Source organism: Engystomops pustulosus, chromosome 9 (assembly GCF_040894005.1).
Source record: "Engystomops pustulosus chromosome 9, aEngPut4.maternal, whole genome shotgun sequence".
Lineage (NCBI taxonomy): Eukaryota > Metazoa > Chordata > Amphibia > Anura > Leptodactylidae > Engystomops > Engystomops pustulosus.
The window spans coordinates 96,822,402-96,846,613 of record NC_092419.1 but is presented as its reverse complement, the minus strand read 5'-3'; the positions used below and the strand labels follow the sequence as shown (position 1 = coordinate 96,846,613).

Genomic DNA, 24,212 nt, shown 5'->3' with positions numbered 1-24,212 from the left:
CATGTAAACAAACAGGTGCGCAGAAGCCGTGCTGGGGTCAGCTTACTGACAGCCGAGGCGGCCGTCCCGAAGCTGAGCTCTACGCGGCTTCCAGGCCCCTAATTGTTTACATGGGGACTGGAGAGATGGCAGCGTTGGAGGCCGGGAGGGACCACGGAGGTAAGTGCAAGTTTAACTTGTTTTAACCTGCCCGATCCCAGCCACCCTCTAACCACTTCTGGTTTTGGATAAAAATAACTAAAACCTGAGATGTGACCTGTGGCTGAGGCTGCACTTGAATTGCATTTATAAATGGGAAGAAGTTTCTCCTATTGGCAGATGTGCTTAGTGCAAGTGTTTACATGTAAATGTATCTGCAAACGGGAGAAACTCTTCCCCAATGTCCTTAGATTATATGTGTGAATGCGGCCTGATAATGTCACCTCTTTTCGATGCTGGGTCCCATCTCGCTGCAATAACCATGTGACGCTCTCGAGGGGGGACTTGGTGTCGCACTGGAGAAATACGCTTCCTCCTTCCACTCCTATCTGCAATTTCTCGGAGACTCCTCGATCCACTGAAACCGAGCACAAGAGTCAGATACTATGGAGCGGGAAGGAAAAGCACAGCAGGGGAACAATGGGCACCTACCTTGCATGTTGTAGCCTCTGCACTGCCTCATGGGGTCACCGTGCCTGACGTCCTGCCGCCGATTACGCCTGCAAATAACAAGTTGATGGTAATGGCGAGAAGTGTGGGGGCTCAGCACAACTTCCCACAGACTGATCGCTCGCCCTCCTACTACTCACATGTATGTATGTGGGCAATGTCTATAAGAGGCACTGGGATAGTGAAGAGGGTTTATATCTCCCACTACTGAGAGGAGACAATGGAGAGCTGGGTGTGTGCTGCACCTCCATCTGCCACCACAGGATGAATCTTGTGTCCCTAAACTGTGCATAGGGCATGTGTCCTTATGGTAGGGGGCGCTGTGCTCAGACATGAAGCAGCAATGTATGTAAAGGAATGTATCACCTATGTATGTACTAATTACCTGTTCCCAGCTGCCCACTTTATATTTACAGTGGATGGTCCTGCACCATCGCACATTTACAGTGAGAGATTTAGGCAGCTGCAGGAGACCCTTGGGGAGAAGACAGGAACAGCACTTACCACTTCTGTCTTCTCATTGCTCAAACAGTGGCTGGACATCAAATATTATCAGTAATGAGGGGTCAGTGTTATCTATATAGAGGTCATTGTACAGGGAGGGGGAGGAGAAAAGCTGTGACATCATCTATTGTCAGTAGTGATGTAATGATGGGTCAGTGTTATCTATATAGAGGTCATTGTACAGGGAGGGGGGGGGATAAGCTGTGACATCATCTATTGTCAGTAGTGATGTAATGATGGGTCAGTGTTATCTATATAGAGGTCATTGTACAGGGAGGAGGAGGAGATAAGCTGTGACATCATCTATTGTCAGTAGTGATGTAGTGATGGGTCAGTGTTATCTATATAGAGGTCATTGTACAGGGAGGAGTCGATAAGCTGTGACATCATCTATTGTCAGTAGTGATGTAATGATGGGTCAGTGTTTTCTATATAGAGGTCATTGTACAGGGAGGAGGAGATAAGCTGTGACATCATCTATTGTCAGTAGTGATGTAATGATGGGTCAGTGTTTTCTATATAGAGGTCATTGTACAGGGAGGAGGAGGAGATAAGCTGTGACATCATCTATTGTCAGTAGTGATGTAATGATGGGTCAGTGTTATCTACATAGAAGTCATTGTACAGGATGGGGGAGGAGATAAGCTGTGACATCATCTATTGTCAGTAGTGATGTAATGATGGGTCAGTGTTTTCTATATAGAGGTCATTGTACAGGGAGGGGAGGAGATAAGCTGTGACATCATCTATTGTCAGTAGTGATGTAGTGATGGGTCAGTGTTATCTATATAGAGGACATTGTACAGGGAGGGGGAGGAGATAAGCTGTGACATCATCTATTGTCAGTAGTGATGTAGTGATGGGTCAGTGTTATCTATATAGAGGACATTGTACAGGGAGGGGGAGGAGATAAGCTGTGACATCATCTATTATCAGTAGTGATGTAATGGTGGGTCAGTGTTATCTATATAGAGGTCATTGTACAGGGAGGAGGAGGAGATAAGCTGTGACATCATCTATTGTCAGTAGTGATGTAATGATGGGTCAGTGTTATCTATATAGAGGTCATTGTACAGGGAGGAGGAGGAGATAAGCTGTGACATCATCTATTGTCAGTAGTGATGTAATGATGGGTCAGTGTTATCTATATAGAGGTCATTGTACAGGGAGGGGGAGGAGATAAGCTGTGACATCATCTATTGTCAGTAGTGATGTAATGATGGGTCAGTGTTTTCTATATAGAGGTCATTGTACAGGGAGGGGGAGGAGATAAGCTGTGACATCATCTATTGTCAGTAGTGATGTAATGATGGGGCAGTGTTATCTATATAGAGGACATTGTACAGGGAGGGGGAGGGGATAAGCTGTGACATCATCTATTGTCAGTAGTGATGTAATGATGGGTCAGTGTTTTCTATATAGAGGTCATTGTACAGGGAGGGGGAGGAGATAAGCTGTGACATCATCTATTGTCAGTAGTGATGTAATGATGGGTCAGTGTTATCTATATAGAGGTCATTGTACAGGGAGGGGGAGGAGATAAGCTGTGACATCATCTATTGTCAGTAGTGATGTAATGATGGGTCAGTGTTATCTATATAGAGGTCATTGTACAGGGAGGAGGAGATAAGCTGTGACATCATCTATTGTCAGTAGTGATGTAATGATGGGTCAGTGTTATCTATATAGAGGTCATTGTACAGGGAGGAGGAGATAAGCTGTGACATCATCCATTGTCAGTAGTGATGTAATGATGGGTCAGTGTTATCTATATAGAGGTCATTATACAGGGAGGGGGAGGAGATAAGCTGTGACATCATCTATTGTCAGTAGTGATGGGTCAGTGTTATCTATATAGAGGTCATTGTACAGGGAGGGGGAGGAGATAAGCTGTGACATCATCTATTGTCAGTAGTGATGTAATGATGGGTCAGTGTTATCTATATAGAGGTCATTGTACAGGGAGGAGGAGATAAGCTGTGACATCATCTATTGTCAGTAGTGATGTAATGATGGGTCAGTGTTATCTATATAGAGGTCATTGTACAGGGAGGGGGAGGAGATAAGCTGTGACATCATCTATTGTCAGTAGTGATGTAATGATGGGTCAGTGTTATCTATATAGAGGTCATTGTACAGGGAGGAGGAGATAAGCTGTGACATCATCCATTGTCAGTAGTGATGTAATGATGGGTCAGTGTTATCTATATAGAGGTCATTATACAGGGAGGGGGAGGAGATAAGCTGTGACATCATCTATTGTCAGTAGTGATGGGTCAGTGTTATCTATGTAGAGGTCATTGTACAGGAGGGGGAGGAGATAAGCTGTGACATCATCTATTGTCAGTAGTGATGTAATGATGGGGCAGTGTTATCTATATAGAGGTCATTGTATAGGGAGGGGGAGGAGGTAAAATCCTGACAGTAGATGATGTCACAGCTTATCATATAATAGAGATGATGCTTCTCCTCCATCCGGTTGTGTCCCAGCAGTCAGAAACCACTGATAGTAGATGTAGTATTTGTGCTCTCACTTCCTACCAACATGAGACAAGTTTGTGGTCCTCTTACCGCACGGGTGATGGGGTGTAGCGTGCACAGGCGTTGGTGTTCCCATCCCAGGCACAGTAGGGATCCCTGGAGAGACAGCAGTCGGCACAGGTCTTTCCATAGACTGCACAGCGGTGGAGAGAAAGCTGCGTCACCCCCACATCTGATGAGACGTACAGCTGATGCTGCGATGAAGAAGAGGTGACAAGTCTTACTGTGTGCACAGGAGGTGAGAGGATTTACATAGTACAGCACAAACAGCTGCTCAGGAGGAAGGTACTTACCCTCTTTGAAGAAATTTTGATGTTTTTAATAGGAGATGGCACCTGGTAGGAAAGAGAGAGAGGATCAGTATATTTCATCAATGTGATAGGAGAAGTCATGGCCGCTGCTGGATCCCGCTATACACTCGCCGGTTTATCTAATAATTTTTAACTTTTTGCCAAACCCTTCGCCTTTCACGTCATCTTGCTCCAGATTTAACACGGCCATACATGTGATCGGCTTGGGACGTGTGACTTTTCAAAAGTGCTAATTCAGGTGGAAACCCACTCCAGTTACATTCAGTAGTAAGAAGTAGGGAGACGTGGGGGGATGGGGGGCACTTACTTTAAACACTTCCACCTCTTCCAGAGTGATCCCTTCAGTCTCCTCAGGACCTTTAGGCAGGATCATCACCTTCTGCACAGTGCCCCGATCTGTAGGAGATGGAGAAGGTTACGATGTATCACATCAGCGACACAATTGGGCAGATTTACTTACCGGGTCCATTCGCGATCCAGCGGCGCGTTCTCTGCACAGGATTCGGGTCCAGATGGGATTTATGAAGGTAGTTCCTCCGCCGTCCACCAGGTGGCGCTGCTGCGCTGAAAAGCATCTGAAGCGCCGGAATGCACCAGCTCGGACCAAGTGAAGGTAAGCGCGTCCCAAGCGACACTTTTTCGGTTTTTAAATGCGGCGGTTTTTCCGAATACGTCAGGTTTTCGTTCGGCCACGCCCCCTGATTTCCGTCACGCGTATGCCGGCGCCGATGCGCCACAATCCCGGGGCAATTCAGGTACAATCGGCGCAAATCGGAAATATTCGGGTAACACGTCGGGAAAACGCGAATCGGGCCCTTAGTAAATGACCCCCAATGTGTAATGAGAAGAGATTTTACTGACCTGTCCCTAGAAACAGGACCGTGTATTCCCCATCAGCAGCGGGCACCGTGTCCACAGCGATACTGGTGTATGTGTACGAGGCATCAGAGAGCAGGAGAAGGGGCCTCCGGTTCAGCGGGTACACCGAGGTATACATGAGGGGGTGTGTGCGGACAAATCGCAGCACATCTTCCCCAAATAATTTACTGGAGTGGATGCCGGTAACTGAGAACCCACCTGCACACTGCAATATACACCACAATGATATACAGTCCAGAAACGTCTACACAGATATTATATATACAGCTGTACAGGTGACCCCACTGTTCACCAGGGTATAGGAGCTAGATGTCCATTACAGGACATTACAAAACCACCAAGGGGACAATGGCCACAGTGATATAGGGTCTGGAGTGTCTACAACGTTTCCACAAGATCGGGGATACAATGTCTGATCACTGGGAGAATCAAGGGCTTTATTCTTTTAATCATTTCAAATCCCCTGAAAATAAGAGCCACCACTAGAGGGAGCCAAGGAACTTACTGCACATTGTTTATACATTAAAGTGGTTGTCCATGACCAAGCCATATAGTGTACGTATATGTACGGCATATCACTAGCCTGAGAAGTGACTACCCCTCACCCAGGATGGCTGATAGGTAAGTGTGCTTCTGCATCCATCATAAGGATTGGTAATAGGTTTAGTAAAATAATAACTCTTTATACGCAGTAATATATGCAAAATTGTGTACATTCATGTTAAGCTTTACATAACGTATATATACAGTGAGCCCCTTACACAGGACCCTATACAGCGGCCATATGGTAGCTGTACAGACAGCAGGTATCCTACAGCTGCCATAGAAGTGAATTGTGCCATTGAGCACACATGTGTGTAACCATATTGTGCCATTGCCAAAAAAATTATTAGTATTATAAAAACATGTATTTCCTCTCCACAGCACAGTCCAATCACTGGGGATCCATCTGCAGCTATCGCCATTGATTATAAGAAATGGTTCCCTTCACCCACAGCTCTCCTCCTGACGATGGGTGATGTGTGGTATTACAGATCCATTCAGCTGCAATACCGGCACAAGCCATGGTGGGGAGGGGGCACTGTTTTTTGAAAGCCTCTGGACAACCCCTTTAATAGATGGGACTTGAGAACCTTAGTTCTGGTAAGACACAATGTGTCCTGTTCAGTGTCGGTAACATCCTTTGTGCATCATTCTACCACTCTGACTCTCATACTGTAGTAACATATCTCACCGCTCCAGGTCGGGGATAGGGTGTTTTCCCTGTATACGCAGTCATCTGGTACCCATGTCCCTCCTTGTGTGCGAATGGCCCATTAAACACTGCACGGACGTCAGCAAGAGAGAACACACAGACGGCAGAGCCCCGGAACACGGAACTAAGAGACACGGACAGAGACAGATACATTAGGAAACACACAGCAGGGTGACCGGAGATACCACACACTGGGGCGACAAGGCGGCCATGTACCAGTACACACCGTACACCAACCTCATGCAGGGCGGCAAATAGGACACATACATTATATATAGGTGGAGACTAAAGACGCATAGGAGAGAAGGGACACAGCAACACAAGCTATGCCAGGATGGCCATGCTCTCACCCCAATGTGGTGAACACCCCATAAATCAGGGGGTTCTGCTTGTCCTGAGTCTGCTGGATGAAAATATCACCTATAGGGAGACACAGAGATGAAAAGATGACAATAACTTTGCAGGTAACTAATAACTTCCATTAATTTTTTGGGGGGGCAATGAGGGACAGTATTTGGTTGTATGAAGCCGTAGATCCTATAATGCCACAGAGGAAGGAACGGAAACCCAATGAGGCAAATGCTGAGATTAAGGAAAAAATTCATGTTGCATAAATTTTTTGATTTCTGTACCAGGTCCCCAGCATCAGGTGAATGGTGCAACCAATATCTGGTGTAGATATGTCCCCACTACAGGACACTACTGCTAAGAGGTTACACCCCGGGACACTACTACTATGAGGTTACAGCCCGGGAGGCTCCATCTTCCTCCTATTCTTTATACTCAGTGTCTGTTCTCTATTAGACATCGGTCCTGCTACATCCCGGCTTATGACCTGCTATAAATACATACGGCTTAATCCTAGAAGAGGAAGCAAATGCATTGAGTAGAACAAGCCAATACTTAATGTAAGTCACATTAAGACGGAGACTCCCTTAAGTAATAGCCATTCTCTTTCCTTAGGAATAATACACTCTCCATCACCAAAAGAGCAAATCTAATGACCTGTACTAGAGAGGCTGCCAAGGCCCGCGGTGACTCAAGTGGTGTCATGGGGAGTTCATTGCTTCTTCATAGAGTAACATTTGTAGGAGATGAAATAAGCGCGTGCTCCGCAGTCCTCCCCCCGCTCTAGAAGTGGCGGATAGGTTAACTACAGCACACACAGAGAGGAGTTAGAAAATATAGGGAAAAATAGATCTTAGGAATATTTTCCGATGTGATCATCATCAGGACAGAGATGTGAGGTGACTAATGAAGGGTATGAGACCTGTGACTGGTAACATTCAGGACCACTGTGGATTATCAGAACGTGCTCTTTGTTTCGCTGTCCTCGGTCCTCATTTGTCTCTCCACAGCTCCGAACCCTTAGGCCGAATTCACACAGGCATCTCCCCACTGCTGAGAAGCCAATTATATACCAGAAGTGATGGAGCGAAATAGCGAGGAGGTGGTAACTGGAGTACAAATCTGTATTGTGTCTGCTCCACCGCCTAATTGGAGAGCACAACACATACACCACAAGCTGCTAATGAGGAGTGTAAGGAGCTGCTAGCGATGTATGGGGAAAGTGCCCGGGGTATGTACTCACCTCTTCCATCACAGGGGTGGAATATACTATAACTATCACTGGGATGTTATCTTAACAGCAAACGGTCCAGCCAACATACACGATAGATAGAAAGTATAACTTACGTAGCTGATCAAAAGATGTCTCCACTCCATCCGGACCGATCACGGAGCAGACAAGTCTCGCCTTGAGGAAGGATGTCCACTTTCCCACTAGAGAGCGCATTCCCCCTTCATCATTCTGCAATATAGAGAATAAGTCATAGTTTCCCCTATATGTAACAAGTGGCACAAAACTACAGATAACCCTGCCCCTCACCAAGCAAATCCGTGCAATGCGCGATACCATGGCGGGGCCGCTCTCCCCCTCCAGGCTCCTTTCCCGGAATAAGATGTAGAGTTTATCATCCTCTTTGAAGCTGCTCTCGGACACCACAAGTGATCCCACAAATACAGGGTCTGGTAAAGGGAAAATGGGATTAATACAATGAAAGACCAAGGCCAAACCCAGGCACTTAGTTATGTAGTGGAAACAAAGAAAGGACTTTAACATCTCCTTCCTGCGCAAAAACTGCATGCGTGCGTCTTACCCCGGCCATGGGCATCGTCAGCCATTGCACATGTTTCCTCTCTGCGTCTGGATTTATATCCTCCTCCTCTACAGCGTGTAAACAAACCTGCCCGGTGCAGATCTTACTGACATTTTTAGATGCTCTTGATGCTGGCCAGATCCTGACCAAGGCAATACCAACCTCTAATGACATCAATGCTAACGATAGCCACCTAACATCTGCACCCACGTCACCAGCAGCCATTTATAAGGTCTACAAATCAAGTCATTGCTCCCAGAACTATTTTCCAGTGTCTTGTGATGCTCACAGATAGGAGGAAACTTACCATTCAGCCAGCGAGAGTCGTACTGCTCTGTTCGGATGGGAAGTTTGTGACCCATCGTGCGGAAAACGGCAGAGTCTGTCCCCATGTAGTCCACCTGCACCCCAGCATACAGCACCCCGTCTGTAACACACAATCAGACATAGGTATTGATATTATAGCCGCAGCGGTCAAGACCGGATCGTAAAAATTAATTTGTGAGCACTCACCAATAATTGTGGCCATGTTCTCTTGCTTGGGATCATAAGGACACCTTCCTTTTCCAGATTCATGAGAACCAGAAATTATCCGAAATACATAGTCCTAGGACAGAGAAGCAAAAACAATTTGTTAAGAAGTCGGAGCCAGAATGGGAAAGATCACAGCAGAGATCTGCCTCCAACTTCTATTTATGTGACTGCAGATAGGAAGGTAGTTGTAGTAACCAGTGTCAGCCACAAGATGGCGCAGCAATTCTTATACCAAAGGCAAAGCCTGAACCTTCTGAAGATAATATGGGAAGTGGTGAAGCTCTGATGACACTGGCAGCAGGTAACACTAGTGTGAACAGAGGGGAAACGGCACAGATATTTCGAGGACACCTCTATGACCTACTGAAATTGCATTGATTGTACATATCAAACTAGCAAATAAGTGACATGACTGCCTCCTGCAGCGATGTGGCTTTCCTCACCTCTGACCTCCAGCCCCGGTAGATAAGGGTGCACTGAGGCTGATAAGCCCCCGTCCCACAAGCGTAGAGATGTGTCCGGTTCAGTGGCTGAATGACACGTAGGTAATTGGCGCATTCATCCTATGGGATATGAAGGATGGGAGAGGTAATAAGACAAAAAACATGAGGCACAAAGATTATATATATTAACAAATATAGAAAGGTGACAGAATTTTGGTATAGTGAGTATATGGGTGGGGGGTCACTGCCCAATATAGAAAAATCTCTCATAAAATCTCCATTAAAGTCTGGACAGAAACTTTACTTTAACACTTTATGGGCCTGACTGTCCTGTATGGCCCCCGTGTGTGCAGTATCACTTCCCACATTGCTTTTCCATGACTGCACAGCGCAGCTCATCGCACTTATATAAAGAGCCGATTTGGTCTTTTATAGATCTTCAGAGTGGAGACAACGGCTCGATTCCATAACATTATCCCAGGACATCAGAGGGAATTACATGTGAAGTAATGTGATTCGGCACAGAACTTGCAATGGCCACTTAGTACAGTAAAGGGCAGACGCTTATACTCACTGCACGTCCCCTCCCGGCCATGAGACATTCCTTCTGCCGACTTGGGGCGGCCGGCCAATGAATCTGACAGTGAGAAGAGACAACAGTCAGCAGGGATGGTACAGACGTGTAAGGGGTAGACGCACCCTGTGTGATGCCTCGGCCTTGTGATAGCACATCTTATCTGACTCTGCTGCTACAAAGTCACCGCAATGTAAGAGGTAATTCTGATGGACATGGGTAATACTGGGCAAGTGACGCATACAACTACAATGGCGGCATCACAGATGGTTCATGTGCTGGACAATAAATCATAAAAAGGCGGCAGTCCCTGAGTTATTACACGTTGTTAGTCTAAAGTAAACATCATCATCTCTTTCTATGAATGTACCATATTTTTTCGGACTATAAGGCACACCATCAATAAATGCCTGCTAAAACATCTAGGCGTACCTGATTATAAGGATGAATGACCAGCAGGTGGCAGACCTGTGCACAGTACAAGGCAGCTGTTGTCTGTAAGTACGGTTCATATATAAAGCACACTGGATTATAAGGCGCACCTTTGATTTCTGAGAAAATCAAAGGATTTTTGGTGCACCTTATAGTCCGAGAAACACGGTAGTTACTTCTCTGATCTTGTAGGCAACATGTCTGTCCCCTTTGTCATATCAAGATTTAACCAGGAATTAAAAACCCAAAAATGTAAGTTTTAAACTCTAGGGCCCTTGTGCAAACACTTTACCTGGGACCTCCACCTTATAGACTGAAAATCCTTCTTCGTACTGTCATGTCAGACACGCACAACATAGACCTTTACCGACTACTCACCATAAGAGTCTACAAAAACCTAGAATTACTTTGTGTTTTCACCAAAATGTTGCATTTCCATTCCATTGCAGTTCAAAAGAGCTATTCCTGCAGACACCCTATACACATGCATGCTCAGCCATCTGCCAGGTGTGCATTTTTCTTCTGAGTAGGGAGAGGGAAGTATGCTACTACCAGACACCTCACCCCAATCTCATAACAATAATGGATGGTGGGTGTTGAAATTCTGTGTGCCCAATCCAACTGAACGTCAGACGTAGACTATACATAAGACGGGCGTCTGCCCTCGGTGTAATGTGTACGTCAGTCCTCCTCTCGTGCAGAGACCCCCCTCGCCCCATCTGCATCTCCCAGCACTTGTTCTCATCTATCATGTCCCCCTCGCAGCTCAGACGGCTGACAAGCTGATATTAATATTCCTCCAGCGCTATACTCAAGTGTACAGAATAAATATTCCTTCCAATAATTACTCAACAATTACACCACTCAGGTGTCTGGGTTTTTCCCTAAAATGTCTCTGACACGAGTAGAAATCCTCGTCTCCTACTGTCCTAGTGTCTTGTATATAATACACTGCAGCTCCTCGGCTTACAATTAATGGCTCACGATTGATGTTGCCGAGGTCCATGGACACCAGGTAGTCGCGGCTCCCTACGTACATCCGGTCCTGGTCCTGGTCCAAGAAGAGGATCCGATAGTCGCTGGTGTTAAAGCCAAAGCTGAAGAAACGAGCGGTGCGAGACTCCATGAGCTCTACAGGAAGGAGGAGACACAATGACACAAAATTAGTAAATTCTGAGAATTATTTGTAGAAAATTTAAGGCAGAAATTACAAATTGCATTTTTATACAAGCAAAATAATCAGATGTTGGGACATAGATACACAGATGATACACTGTTCATATAATGGACGTGGTGCCCGGCAGCTGCACATACAATAGACGTGGTGCCCAGGAGCTGCCCATACAATAGACGTGGTGCCCGGCAGCTGCCCATACAATAGACGAGGTGCCCAGGAGCTGCCCATACAATAGACGTGGTGCCCAGCAGCTGCCCATACAATAGATGTGGTGCCTAGCAGCTGCCCATACAATAGACGTGGTGCCCAGCAGCTGCCCATACAATAGACGTGGTGCCCAGGAGCTGCCCATACAATAGACGTGGTGCCCAGCAGCTGCACATACAATAGATGTGGTGCCCAGCAGCTGCCCATACAATAGACGTGGTGCCCAGCAGCTGCACATACATTAGACGTGGTGCCCAGCAGCTGCACATACAATAGACGTGGTGCCCGGCAGCTGCCCATACAATAGATGTGGTGCCCAGCAGCTGTCCATGTCGCTGCCCATACAATAGACATGATGCCCAGCAGTTGCCCACACAATAGACGTGGTGCCCAGAAGCTGCCCACACAAAATACATGGTGCCCAGCAGCTGGCCATACGATAGACGTGGTGCCTTGCAGCTGCCCATACAAAAGACGTGGTGCCTGGCGGCTGCCTATACGATCATTCACTCTATGTACCGTACAAGCGCCCATACACTGGACATATAAGATGGTAATTGCCCATAGAGACATCTTTTGTATTCCATTCACAGCAATAATATCTTCCGTTATCACTACAGCCAGATACAAACACAACCTATGAATACATAAACACGTGCAATTCCCCCTAAGTACCAGGACACGTATCATGTTGACAAGCCGCCTGTAATGTTAGTCAGCCCTATACATCATGGAGATCCCAATCTCTGCCCTCTACCTACACATGTACTATGAATAATTCATGGTGTCCGGGGGTCTTTTATCATAATAATATGAGGCGCAGGCGTCTGGCGTGTAATACTGAGCCGTGTAATGAGAGCTATGGGCTACGTTCCCTGTGATAATGTGGCGCAGTCCATTAGGAGAGGTATGTGCGCCTCTCTACAAGTAACCTACACCCCAGCGCCGGATCATGCACAGTATGGTCGCTGCATCTACCCAACAAATTCCTACAATATCCCCCCCGAGGTCTTACAAATTGATTCCCTGAAGTGCGATTCAAATCTCAGATTAATTCTATTAAGTCCCTCACAATCTCGTATTCTCATCCCCGGGATGCTGTGCCGGAACCACGGCTCTTTCCAGCTGAATTCCTCCCGTATCAGGATTATCCGGTGTAATGTTCGGAGGTAACGCACATATGGGAGCGACGCGTCTTTATCCGTGATTCGCAGCCTGGCCGGACAGCGCGGTCCTTGCCCAGATGAATGATGACCCCGTACATGTGGTGCGTGGCCATTGTCCAGCCAGGATTAATGCAATACCTGATGCAATCCTATCTACCCGGGATCAGGCTATTTATGGGTCTCTGTGGGGCCCATATTAACACCAATTCACCAAAAATATAACAGGAGCCCAGAACACGACTGGTACATGGTACAGATATTACAGGAACGTACAAGACAATACAGGGGAGATTCAGGAAACATTGCTATCACTATCTACATCATACCACAGACCAGCGCCGGGGGATCACAGCTCAACCACCAAACATTTGGGCCATGAAAATATTATTTTTAAGTGTTATTCCAAACCCAAAACTCTGGACTCCTTTGAGAGACCTGATTACCCCGCCCACACACAGTGATTGACAGTAAGAGTCCTGATTACCCCTCCCACACAAAGTGATTGACAGTGAGAGTCCCGATTACCCCTCCCACACAAAGTGAATGACAGAGAGAGTCCTGATTACTCCTCCCACACATAGTGATTGACAGTGAGAGTCCTGATTACTCCTCCCACACAAAGTGAATGACAGTGAGAGTCCTGATTACTCCTCCCACACACAGTGATTGACAGTGAGAGTCCTGATTACTCCTCCCACACAAAGTGAATGACAGTGAGAGTCCTGATTACTCCTCCCACACAAAGTGAATGACAGTGAGAGTCCTGATTACTCCTCCCACACACAATGATTGACAGTGAGAGTTCTGATTACTCCTCCCACACACAGTGATTGACAGTGAGAGTCCTGATTACTCCTCCCACACACAGCGATTAACAGTGATCCCTGATTACTCTCTGCTGGACTCTCACTGCCTCTCCGTAAACAACCCTGCTTACAATTAAAGGAAAATCGGGTTCCCTTCAATCTGACAAGTGGAGAAGATCACAAGGCACTGGAGAATAGAAGTCACATACAATTTCTTGGATTGGGCTCCTCATACATAGTATTTGTAGAAATATTACAAGCAGAGGGGAAAGGATAACATCGGGACGTGAATTGTTCTTCAAAACATGAACACAACCCAAGAATATGTTCAGTAACTGGTCCGATGCCGTAACTGTGTTGGGTTGTGGAATAATCAGCGTTACAAAAATATAACATTTATTTGAGTTTATGTTCATCCATCTGGTTGACAGATGAGAGCAATCTGTGCAGCAGCTGAAGGCGCTTACAAATCACCACGTTATCAGCGAATGTCAGCAACAGGGATCGATAGATAATAGTATGTACAAGAGGAGAACAGACCCAATCATCAGCACATGCCGCCAGATACTCGTCTCCAGAAGCCAGGAATACCGCTATAAGGTGGCCAGACTGCAGCGTTTTACTGTCATATTGCGGTAGTCATGAAGGATACAGCCTTAGGCTACATTCACACGAACGTATGGGGGACGTATATACGGCCGCCGTATATACGGCCGATATACGTCCCCCATACACTTCTATGGGCGCACGGCACCCTACGGGAGCGGTACGGTGCCGCACACGTGCGGCACCGTACCGTTCCGTACCCGGGAAAAAGACAGGACCTGTCCTATCTTTTCCCGTAATACGGCGCCGTGCACCATAGGTTGCTATGGAGAGGGGCGGGGGTGAGCTGCGCTCACCTCCTCCTCCTCTCCCCATACACTGCCGTTGCCTGCTACGGTACGGTACGGGCGGGCAACGGCAGTGTGAATGTAGCCTTACAGACATAATAATAATACTTTATTTATATAGCGCACACAGATTACGCAGCGCTGCACAGAATTTGCCAAATCAGTCCCTGTCCCCAATGGGGCTCACAATCTAATCAACCTAACAGTATGTTTTGGAGTGTGGGAGGAAATCGGAGGAAACCCACACAAACACTGAGAGAACATACAAACTCTTTGCAGATGTAGACTCTGGGACATGAACCCAGGTCCACAGCGCGGCAAGGCTGTAATGCTAACCACTAATCCACCGTGCTGCCCCTAACTCCTATCTACTGGTCTCGTCGATGAGACCCCCTGTGATCAACAGAACAGGGGAATGGACGTCGTCTTGAAGTGTCCCATACTGAACAGTAATTTTGGGTTGGGCTGTCCTATAAGCACTGGAGAAAGTCCCAGAAAACTCAATGGGCCACAGAGCGAGTTTGACTCATAGAAGTGAATGGAGTGGTAGTCACAGGTCTGCGCTGCCATTACACCCTGCACCCCTGTGACTGCAGGGGGGGGGGCAGAAATCATGCCCCCAGCAATCACAACTTTGTCTTGTCCCCTCCCACCTAAAAGCAGACATTCTTTTGGATAAGGACAGCCATAAGTAGCATAAGACTTACAATAGTGACCAACATTGCGATAATATAACTTCCCTATAGTATCTATAATGACACAAGCCCCGCCAAGCTGTATGCGGCCGACATTACCCATCATCCGTGAACGCACTATGTCTCTTGAAGAACACCCTGATGAACCTTGTCTCGGGTCTCAAGTACTTTACCACATGTCTACAGATGACTTCACTATGACGGCTGGGAGGTGTCAGTGCTTAACACCATTTCTCAGGCATCGGAGTAAGGTCACGTTCACACAGGACAGTTTGGTGAAGTTTTTTTGGCTGCATATTTGCTTTCATGCTCTTTTTGGATTTGCCATCTCCCACCCCTGGTGCCCAGCGCAGCCCCTTATAACATAAAGGAATTCTCTGTTCTACAATCTCTTAGAATGTGACAATGTATCTCTTGCTATGGTTTTTGTGTACATACAGAGTAGGACCCCCCCCCTCCTACACCGATCGTCTACCCTCACCAATATTATAACCTTGACATATGTCACACCACATCACTGACATATTCCCAAGGATTTCCAGAATACACCGGGATGTCTTGTTAATAGACTTGGCTGGAATCAACATTCTGGATTGATTGAATTTTTACTGAAAAGAGAAAATAAACAAATTAGACGGAATCTACATTTGGACGTGTGTAAAACTGTGCACTCCGGGGCTCGGAAAATCAAAACTGCATCTGATAAAATAAACCCTGGCTATCTTTATAATGGGAATGGAGAATTATACATATCACATGTCTGTACACATCTCCCCCATGTGAGACGTCTGCTGAGCTTTCCTAATGTCGACTTGTGCCCCTAGAAACTTCCAAATCTAATGCTTTCATCACAATATAAAATGTCGTCATGAACTGGTCCTTCCCATTTCTCGTTGCACCTGTTTGTTAATTATGGTAGATGGGCGAGGACGTATTATCACTAGTCAGCAGCGCAGGGCGTGTACATGAATAAGTAACACTGAGTCACTAGTATGGAGGACCGCGCTACACAAGTGCAAAGATAAATACATGACATGTCAAGGGAAGGAAAGATCTACAGGAACGTGATGGCAACACCAAACACCCAGCCAAAATCACCGGATTATAGATCATTTATACACGTGATCTATGCGATACGTGGAGCAACCTTATTTTTAATGTAATGCACCGATGCCAAGTTACATCCTGTAATTTACTCTACAGCTGCACTCACCATTTTGCTGGTGCAATCACTGTGTACATACATGACATTATTTACAGGATGTAACTCAGGATCAGTACAGGATAAGTAATGTCATGTATGTACACAGTGACTCCTCCAGCAGCAGAATAGTGAGTGCAGCTCTGGGGTATAATACAGGATGTAACTCAGGATCAGTACAGGATAAGTAATGTCATGTATGTACACAGTGACTGCACCAGCAGCAGAATAGTGAGTGCAGCTCTGGGGTATAATACAGGATGTAACTCAGGATCAGTACAGGATAAGTAATGTCATGTATGTACACAGTGACTGCACCAGCAGCAGAATAGTGAGTGCAGCTCTGGGGTATAATACAGGATGTAACTCAGGATCAGTACAGGATAAGTAATGTCATGTATGTACACAGTGACTGCACCACCAGCAGAATAGTGAGTGCAGCTCTGGGGTATAATACAGGATGTAACTCAGGATCAGTACAGGATAGGTAATGTCATGTATGTACACAGTGACTGCACCACCAGCAGAATAGTGAGTGCAGCTCTGGGGTATAATACAGGATGTAACTCAGGATCAGTACAGGATAAGTAATGTCATGTATGTACAGTGACTGCACCAGCAGCAGAATAGTGAGTGCAGATCTGGAGAATAATACAGGATGTAACTCAGGATCAGTACAGGATAAGTAATGTCATGTATGTACACAGTGACTGCATCAGTAGCAGAATAGTGAGTGCAGCTCTGGAGTATAATACAGGATGTAACTCAGGATCAGTACAGGATAAGTAATGTCATGTATGTACACAGTGACTGCACCAGCAGCAGAATAATGAGTGCAGCTCTGGAGTATAATACAAGATGTAACTCAGGATCAGTACAGGATAGGTAATGTCATGTATGTACACAGTGACTGCACCAGCAGCAGAATAGTGAGTGCAGATCTGGAGAATAATACAGGATGTAACTCAGGATCAGTACAGGATAAGTAATGTCATGTATGTACACAGTGACTGCACCAGCAGCAGAATAGTGAGTGCAGCTCTGGAGTATAATACAGGATGTAACTCAGGATCAGTACAGGATAAGTAATGTCATGTATGTACACAGTGACTGCACCAGCAGCAGAATAGTGAGTGCAGCTCTGGGGTATAATACAGGATGTAACTCAGGATCAGTACAGGATAAGTAATGTCATGTATGTACACAGTGACTTCACCAGCAGCAGAATAGTGAGTGCAGCTCTGGAGTATAATACAGGATGTAACTCAGGATCAGTACAGGATCAGTAATGTCATGTATGTACACAGTGACTGCACCAGAAGAATAGTGAGTGCAGCTCTGGGGTATAATACAGGATGTAACTCAGGATCAGTACTGGATAAGTAATGTCATGTATGTACACAGTGAGTAAATACTATATACAAGTCATCTTGCTATATAGATTGCACTCAATTTTTCCATACTATGACCTGTGGATCCCGCTATGATGAAAGTAACAGTGACTGTTGAGAAACTGCTTGTACTTTTTGCCCTCGATTTAATGGCCCATTCAGTTACATGCGATAGCTTCCTGACACCGCTCACCCAGACAATGCCCCATTATGTCTAAATAATAGGGTGGAAATCCTACACCATCTGGCGTGCCATGAGATGCCCAGTAAGAAGGGAACACTCATGGAGACATGCAGGAAAACCTCCAGAGCTAGATAGGACTTTGAATTGGCAGTGCAGACAATGATAAAGTGCCCCTGAATCTATGAAGCAGCCCCCCACATGCTATGCTAATCCCCACATGTGTGAGATGCTGACAGGCTCTCTTTAATATAAAACCTTCATGATTATTGACATGCAAAAAATTCTTTTTCCAAAACTACTGACTATCCAAGCTGATTCGGCTGCTGATTTTGAGTCCAACCTTAGGTCCTGCTACTGCAGAGGGTCCTCAGGCTACCACCCCGGACCTCCATGAGCATGATCCCCCCATGTGAAAGCCTCGGACAGCGCTCCACAGATGGCGCTGTGTTATGTGATATCTATAGGCAGGAGTGCACCATTATATTTCTCCAGCCCGAGGCTGAATGCATCTAACATGCGCATTATTAGCCACATATGTGCCCCGGTAGAGAGTCTGTCTGTCCAATGCCCTGTACAATGCCCACTGTGCCCTTATTATACATGAATATATAGGGTATATATAGAATATACAGCTGTGTATGATGTGTATGTGCTCCTAATCTCAGGAGATCTTAAACTGTATGTGAGTGTATAGGATGGAATTGGTCTGTATAAGTAAAACTCTTCATGTATATATATATATATATATATATATATATATATATTGGATTACGAGCCCCCCTGCATCCTTACTGTTGACAGTCGCCTACTCAATTAATTGTATGTACACGAGTGAATTCCTTGCTGGAGGCTACGATCGATGTTTGAGCGCGTGGAGGGTTCTGCAAGGAGACTTAGTGCCGGAGGCAAAACTTCCAACTTATACCAACCCCCCTCCCGGGTAATCACAGAGAATATACATGGATTCCGCAATGTAACCGGCTCAATGATTCTGTAGATTGTTGCCATGGCAGCAGCCCAAATCGGAAAACCTGGCGGCGAGTATCCTCAGACAGGCTCGGCCTTTTACCTTTTATACTTCAAAGTTTTTTTTTTCGATCTGGAAAGTCATTATCAAATATTCCCAAAGTCTCAGCTGCTCGGTGATTTCTAACAAATACAGATATTGTCATTGCTCCGATATCTCTTCTTCTTCAAAGCCCCATATATCCCATAATAATATCCCATAATAATATGCTACTGGCCTGCGTCTTCAGCTGCCAGGATAACTTATAGGACTCCATGGTAACAGACTGCGTAGTCAGATTCCGCAATCGTACCCCTTTCCATTTGTCTCCTACTTCTGTGTCTGCTGGAGGCGCAAAATAAGTTTTCAATGAGAACACTTTGCAAAGTTTTATTAGTCATAGGTGACCGCTGTCAGATTAAAGACGTCACACAACAAGCGCCCGCAGATTATCAGATGCTTAAAGGAAATCAACCATCAAAATCCATAATGATAAACCAGAGACACTTACCCATAGCTACAGGCACCGTGACTGGTAATCTTCTTATATGTGTTATCTTTCCTTGTAAAAATCAACTATAAAAAATATGTCCAATGACCCAAATGGGCTCTTGGGGGTGTTGCAGCTTCACAGACTGTTACACTGTACAGGACCACTTCCCCCTCCCACTGTGTGCTTCCTCTGCTGCAGGGAGATTACATTAGGCAGCAGGAGGGAGGGGGAAGTGCTGAGGGAGCATTTTGGGAAGACAGCGTAACAGTCTTTGAAGACAGAACATGGAGGGGATCTGGTAACACCCCCCCAGAGTCTTTCTGGCTCATTAGTATAATTTTTGAGGGCAAGAGGCCATGGATAATAAATATAAGAAGATTACCATAGTCACGGTGTCTGGGTCTATGAATAAGTGTCCCTGGTTTACCATGATGGATTCTGATGGTGATAATCTGGTGCTCCAGAGCGGTTCTGCATCACGGAGTCTGTGTTGTCACATTCGTTGACCTGTTTGCAGTTCAGCCTCATAGACAGTAAAGACAGTCAGGACTGGGGCCAAGCAGATAATAATCCATTCTCAGTTAATAGGATTGAGTTATAGGAAATACCCGGTATTAGACAAACAGTGCATGGGCTCATGAATGTACACAGCTCCTCTGTTAAACCACAAATCCGTGTATTGTTATGACACCGTGCCCACGCCACAACTGCACCCAACAAGGAACGGTGCCATAACGTAATTTCTGCCCACACAACAAACTGTATCTACACAATAACTGTGCGAGGGTTAAAGGGGTTGTCTGGAGGTTGAAAAACATGGCTTCCTCTTCCAAAAAACAGCGCCACCATGGCTGCTGGCGGTATTGCAATCAAGCTCCACTCATCTCTATACAGCCGATTTGCAAAACCAGCACAAGCCATGGTCAGGCGTGCACTGGTCTTGAAGAAAGTAGCCATGTTTTTGGGGACAACACCTTTTAAAAATTTAAGGGTGCATTCACATTTCCATTGCAGTTTTCGATGGGGAAAAAAAGTGGAGGAGTAACATCTCTCAATGATACGTGCTCACTCATTACAATCTATCCCCAATTTTGACTTCGAAAACTGCGTCTTAAAAACTGAACATGTGAACGCACCCAAAAATAGTGCAAAGTGAACCTCACCTTTATTGCCGCAAAGCATAATCCTCCCCGTGTAGGACGTCTATCAAGTACATACTGAATATCCGGGGACGCTGCCGAATGATGGACACTACTCTGATAATACAACTCATGCAAAAGTTTAGGATCCAAACCTTATCAGAACCCCCCCCCCCCCTTCTATTTAGGAGTCTGGGAATGCCGAGTGCCAACCACGGAGGTCACGCAGCTTACCAGAAGCAGATGTAACAGAGACACAGGACTTATTACAATTAGAAAATCCGATAACTTTCACAACTTTGACCTTCCTTTCAGATATATCACTGCCCTGCGATATAAGGAGGATGGGACCTCCAGCAGAAAAGGGGTTAACCCCCCTGCTATTATATGAGGATCCACATGACAGGGTTCAATGAATGTGTTTGGAGCTTGGGAGCACCTGGCATTGTACAAAGTGATATATTGGATTACTTCCAGGGGGGCTTTTCTGCATTAACCCGCAGATCAGCGCTGCCCTGAAGGGCTCGCAACAGCTTGGAAGTCGTCCTCCCCCCCATCCTATAAGATGGGAAGTTCTGCTATCTGCTCTGTATACACAGGACTCCTCATCTTCTTGTATCAAAGCACCATGTAGGTGCACAGGTTAAGGCAATGTTTATGCAGTCTGTTTTATTTGAAGTCTGTCGAAAGACGGCCAAGACGTGATGAGATCCGGCTGTATTGTCCTGGCTGGTACAATCACTAACTAGGTCCCGTACGTCCTGGTTGGTACAATGTGCAGTCCGGTCCAGTATGTTGCGGCTGATACAATCAATTGTCCGAGTCCTGTATGTTGTGACTGGCTGGTAGGATCAGTAGTCGTCCTGCTCTGTAACATGCTGCCTGCAGATAGGACACTATGTACAATCTGCTCAGCTCCGCCTGCTCTGTAACATGTTGCCTGCAGATAGGACACTATGTACAATCTTCTCATCTCCGCCTGCTCTGTAACATGTTGCCTGCAGATAGGACACTATGTACAATCTTCTCAGCTCCTCCTGCTCTATAACATGCTGCCTGCAGATAGGACACTATAAACAATCTGCTCAGTTTCACCTGCTCTATAACATGCTGCCTGCAAATAGGACACTATGTACAATCTGCTCAGCTCCTCCTGCTCTATAATATGCTGCCTACAAACAGAACATCATAGTCAATGTAAATTTTCCAGGAAAAGTTTATCCTGAATTTTTTTAAAAATAATCCTATAATGAAAATGGTATACATTTGAGGCATGGAGTAACCAGGGCACCGAGGATCTTAGTAATAATAATAATAATAATAATTCTTTATTTATATAGCGCACACAGATTACGCAGCGCTGCACAAGCATGTCAAATTGGTCCCTGTCCCCATAGGGCTCACAATCTAAACAACCTAACAGTATGGGGGTCATTTATTAAGGGCCCGATTCGCGTTTTCCCGACGTGTTACCCGAATATTTCCGTTTTGCGCCGCTTGTACTTAAATTGCCCCGGGATTTTGGCGCACGCGATCGGATTGTGGCGCATCGGCGCTGGCATGCGCGCGACGGAAATCGGGGGGCGTGGCCGAACGAAAACCCGACGTATTCGGAAAAACCGCCGCATTTAAAAACCGAAAATGTGTCGCATAAGGACTGCTTACCTTCACCTGGTCCAGCTCGGTGCATTCCGGCGCGATGAGTTTACTTTCAGCGCAGCAGCGCCACCTGGTGGACGGCGGAAGAACTACCTTATTAAATCCCGGCCGGACCCGAATCCAGAGCGGAGAAGCCGCCGCTGGAACGCGAATGGACCGGGTAAGTAAATTTGCCCCTATGTTTTGAAGTGTGGTAGGAAACCGGAGTACCCGGAGGAAACCCACGCAAACACGGAGAGAACATACAAACTCTTTGCAGATGTTGACCTGGGTGGGATTCGAACCCAGGACCCCAGTGCTGCAAGGCAGATGTGCTACTCACTCAGCCACCGTGTCTTAGTAAACCATAACCACATAATAATATAAGAGCTGGTAAATAGTTATCGACAACTTGGCAGCTTTGGGAGCAGATAATGTTCCCGCTCAGTAATCACTGGAGTTCCCGGCAGCGCGGGGCCATTGTGCTATGAAGGACAATATGTTATTGTGAAATCCCGGGCTCCGAGCACTGAAATAAGAGAACGCACTCATGTCAATCAGGGCCCATCTTTTACTTTCCAAAGAACAAGTCAGTTGTTCTAAAGAAAGCGATACCATCCCCTAGAGGAAAACCTACCCGCACCGACAGACTGCTGGAAACACGTATGGACCTCATTTATTCGGATTGTCCATAGCAACCAATCAGACAGCGGCTTATATTTATCCATTAGTTTGAGAAATACAAGATGAACTGGGAAAGAAAGACGTCATTAGGATGCATTCAGATGGTTAAAATGGTATAAAAATTTGAGAAAAAGCTCCAGTACACATTTATATGCAGGGAGTATGTTATAGACCAAGACGACTCTACATAGCATCATCTCCACATGTAGAATGTTATAGAGCAGGAGGAGTTGAGCAGATTTGTACATAGTGTCCTAACTGCAGGCAGCATGTCATACAGCAGGAATAACTGAGTATATTGTACATAGTGTCCTAGCTGCAAGCAGCATGTTATAGAGCAGGAGGAGCTGAACAGATTATACATAGTATCCTATCTGCAAGCAGCATGTTATAGAGCAGGAGGAGCTGAACAGATTATACATAGTATCCTATCTGCAAGCAGCATGTTATAGAGCCGGAGGAGCTGAGCAGATTGTACATAGTGTCCTATCTGCAAGTAGCATGTTATAGAGGAGGCGGCACTGAGCAGATTATACATAGTGTCCTATCTGCAGGCAGCATGTTATAGAGCAGGAGGAGCTGAGCAGATTGTACATAGTGTCCTATCTGCAAGTAGCATGTTATAGAGGGTGAGGCTCTGAGCAGATTATACATGGTATTGTATCTGCAAGCAGCACACCAAAAATATTTGATTAAACTACCAATGGTACTGAAATACGATACAATTGGCTAAAGTATAACATAGCTGATTGGCTATGAAGGGCAAGAAGACCCTCTACAGAGGGTGTAGCTGCACTGCTTCCCTCCTTGTGCTGTACATGACAGCATTAGGCGGGCTATGATAAGGCTCCCCGGACCACAAGGATTACGGCCGATAGGACACTTCCCTGTATAGTAGGCAGAGCTATAGCAACAGACTTGGAATCGCCTAAATCTTTTGCACAGTCCACAATTATGTCTGATACGAGGTTTCTATCCCTTTAATAGTCAGTGTTTCGGAGCCAGCCTGCCTCTACACGAGCTGTCCATGATGTTTCTTGGTGGTAGTTGTGTCGAGCGTTGCCAAAAACTTGTAACTTGTGTACATGACTAGTCCGGCGTTGTGGTGCCAAGAATTGGCTGATGTTTACAGACATTGTACTGGATAATCCAGCTGTTGTGAACGTGCCCAAAAACCATTTGTGGAGCTCTCCATATCGAAGTTTATAGATTCCTCCCGTCAGTCCTCCCCCGTCATACATCATTCAGTTGT

General features: G+C 45.9%; 1 protein-coding gene across 1 annotated transcript in view; it reads right to left on the bottom strand.

Moving 5' to 3' along the window:
* The window catches only part of LOC140077244 (semaphorin-3F-like), a 47,716-nt gene that overhangs the window by 1,486 nt on the left and 22,018 nt on the right, over positions 1–24,212 (bottom strand). Inside the window, exons 3-17 of the mRNA XM_072124233.1 lie at positions 11,251–11,411; positions 9,849–9,911; positions 9,275–9,394; positions 8,811–8,904; positions 8,605–8,724; positions 8,027–8,166; positions 7,834–7,948; positions 6,489–6,558; positions 6,118–6,262; positions 4,866–5,088; positions 4,312–4,400; positions 3,987–4,028; positions 3,724–3,887; positions 631–698; positions 423–556 (exon numbers count right to left, since the gene is read on the bottom strand). Of these exons, the coding sequence (XP_071980334.1) occupies positions 423–556; positions 631–698; positions 3,724–3,887; positions 3,987–4,028; positions 4,312–4,400; positions 4,866–5,088; positions 6,118–6,262; positions 6,489–6,558; positions 7,834–7,948; positions 8,027–8,166; positions 8,605–8,724; positions 8,811–8,904; positions 9,275–9,394; positions 9,849–9,911; positions 11,251–11,411 (1,748 nt within the window). The remainder of the gene's footprint in view (positions 1–422; positions 557–630; positions 699–3,723; positions 3,888–3,986; positions 4,029–4,311; positions 4,401–4,865; positions 5,089–6,117; positions 6,263–6,488; positions 6,559–7,833; positions 7,949–8,026; positions 8,167–8,604; positions 8,725–8,810; positions 8,905–9,274; positions 9,395–9,848; positions 9,912–11,250; positions 11,412–24,212) is intronic.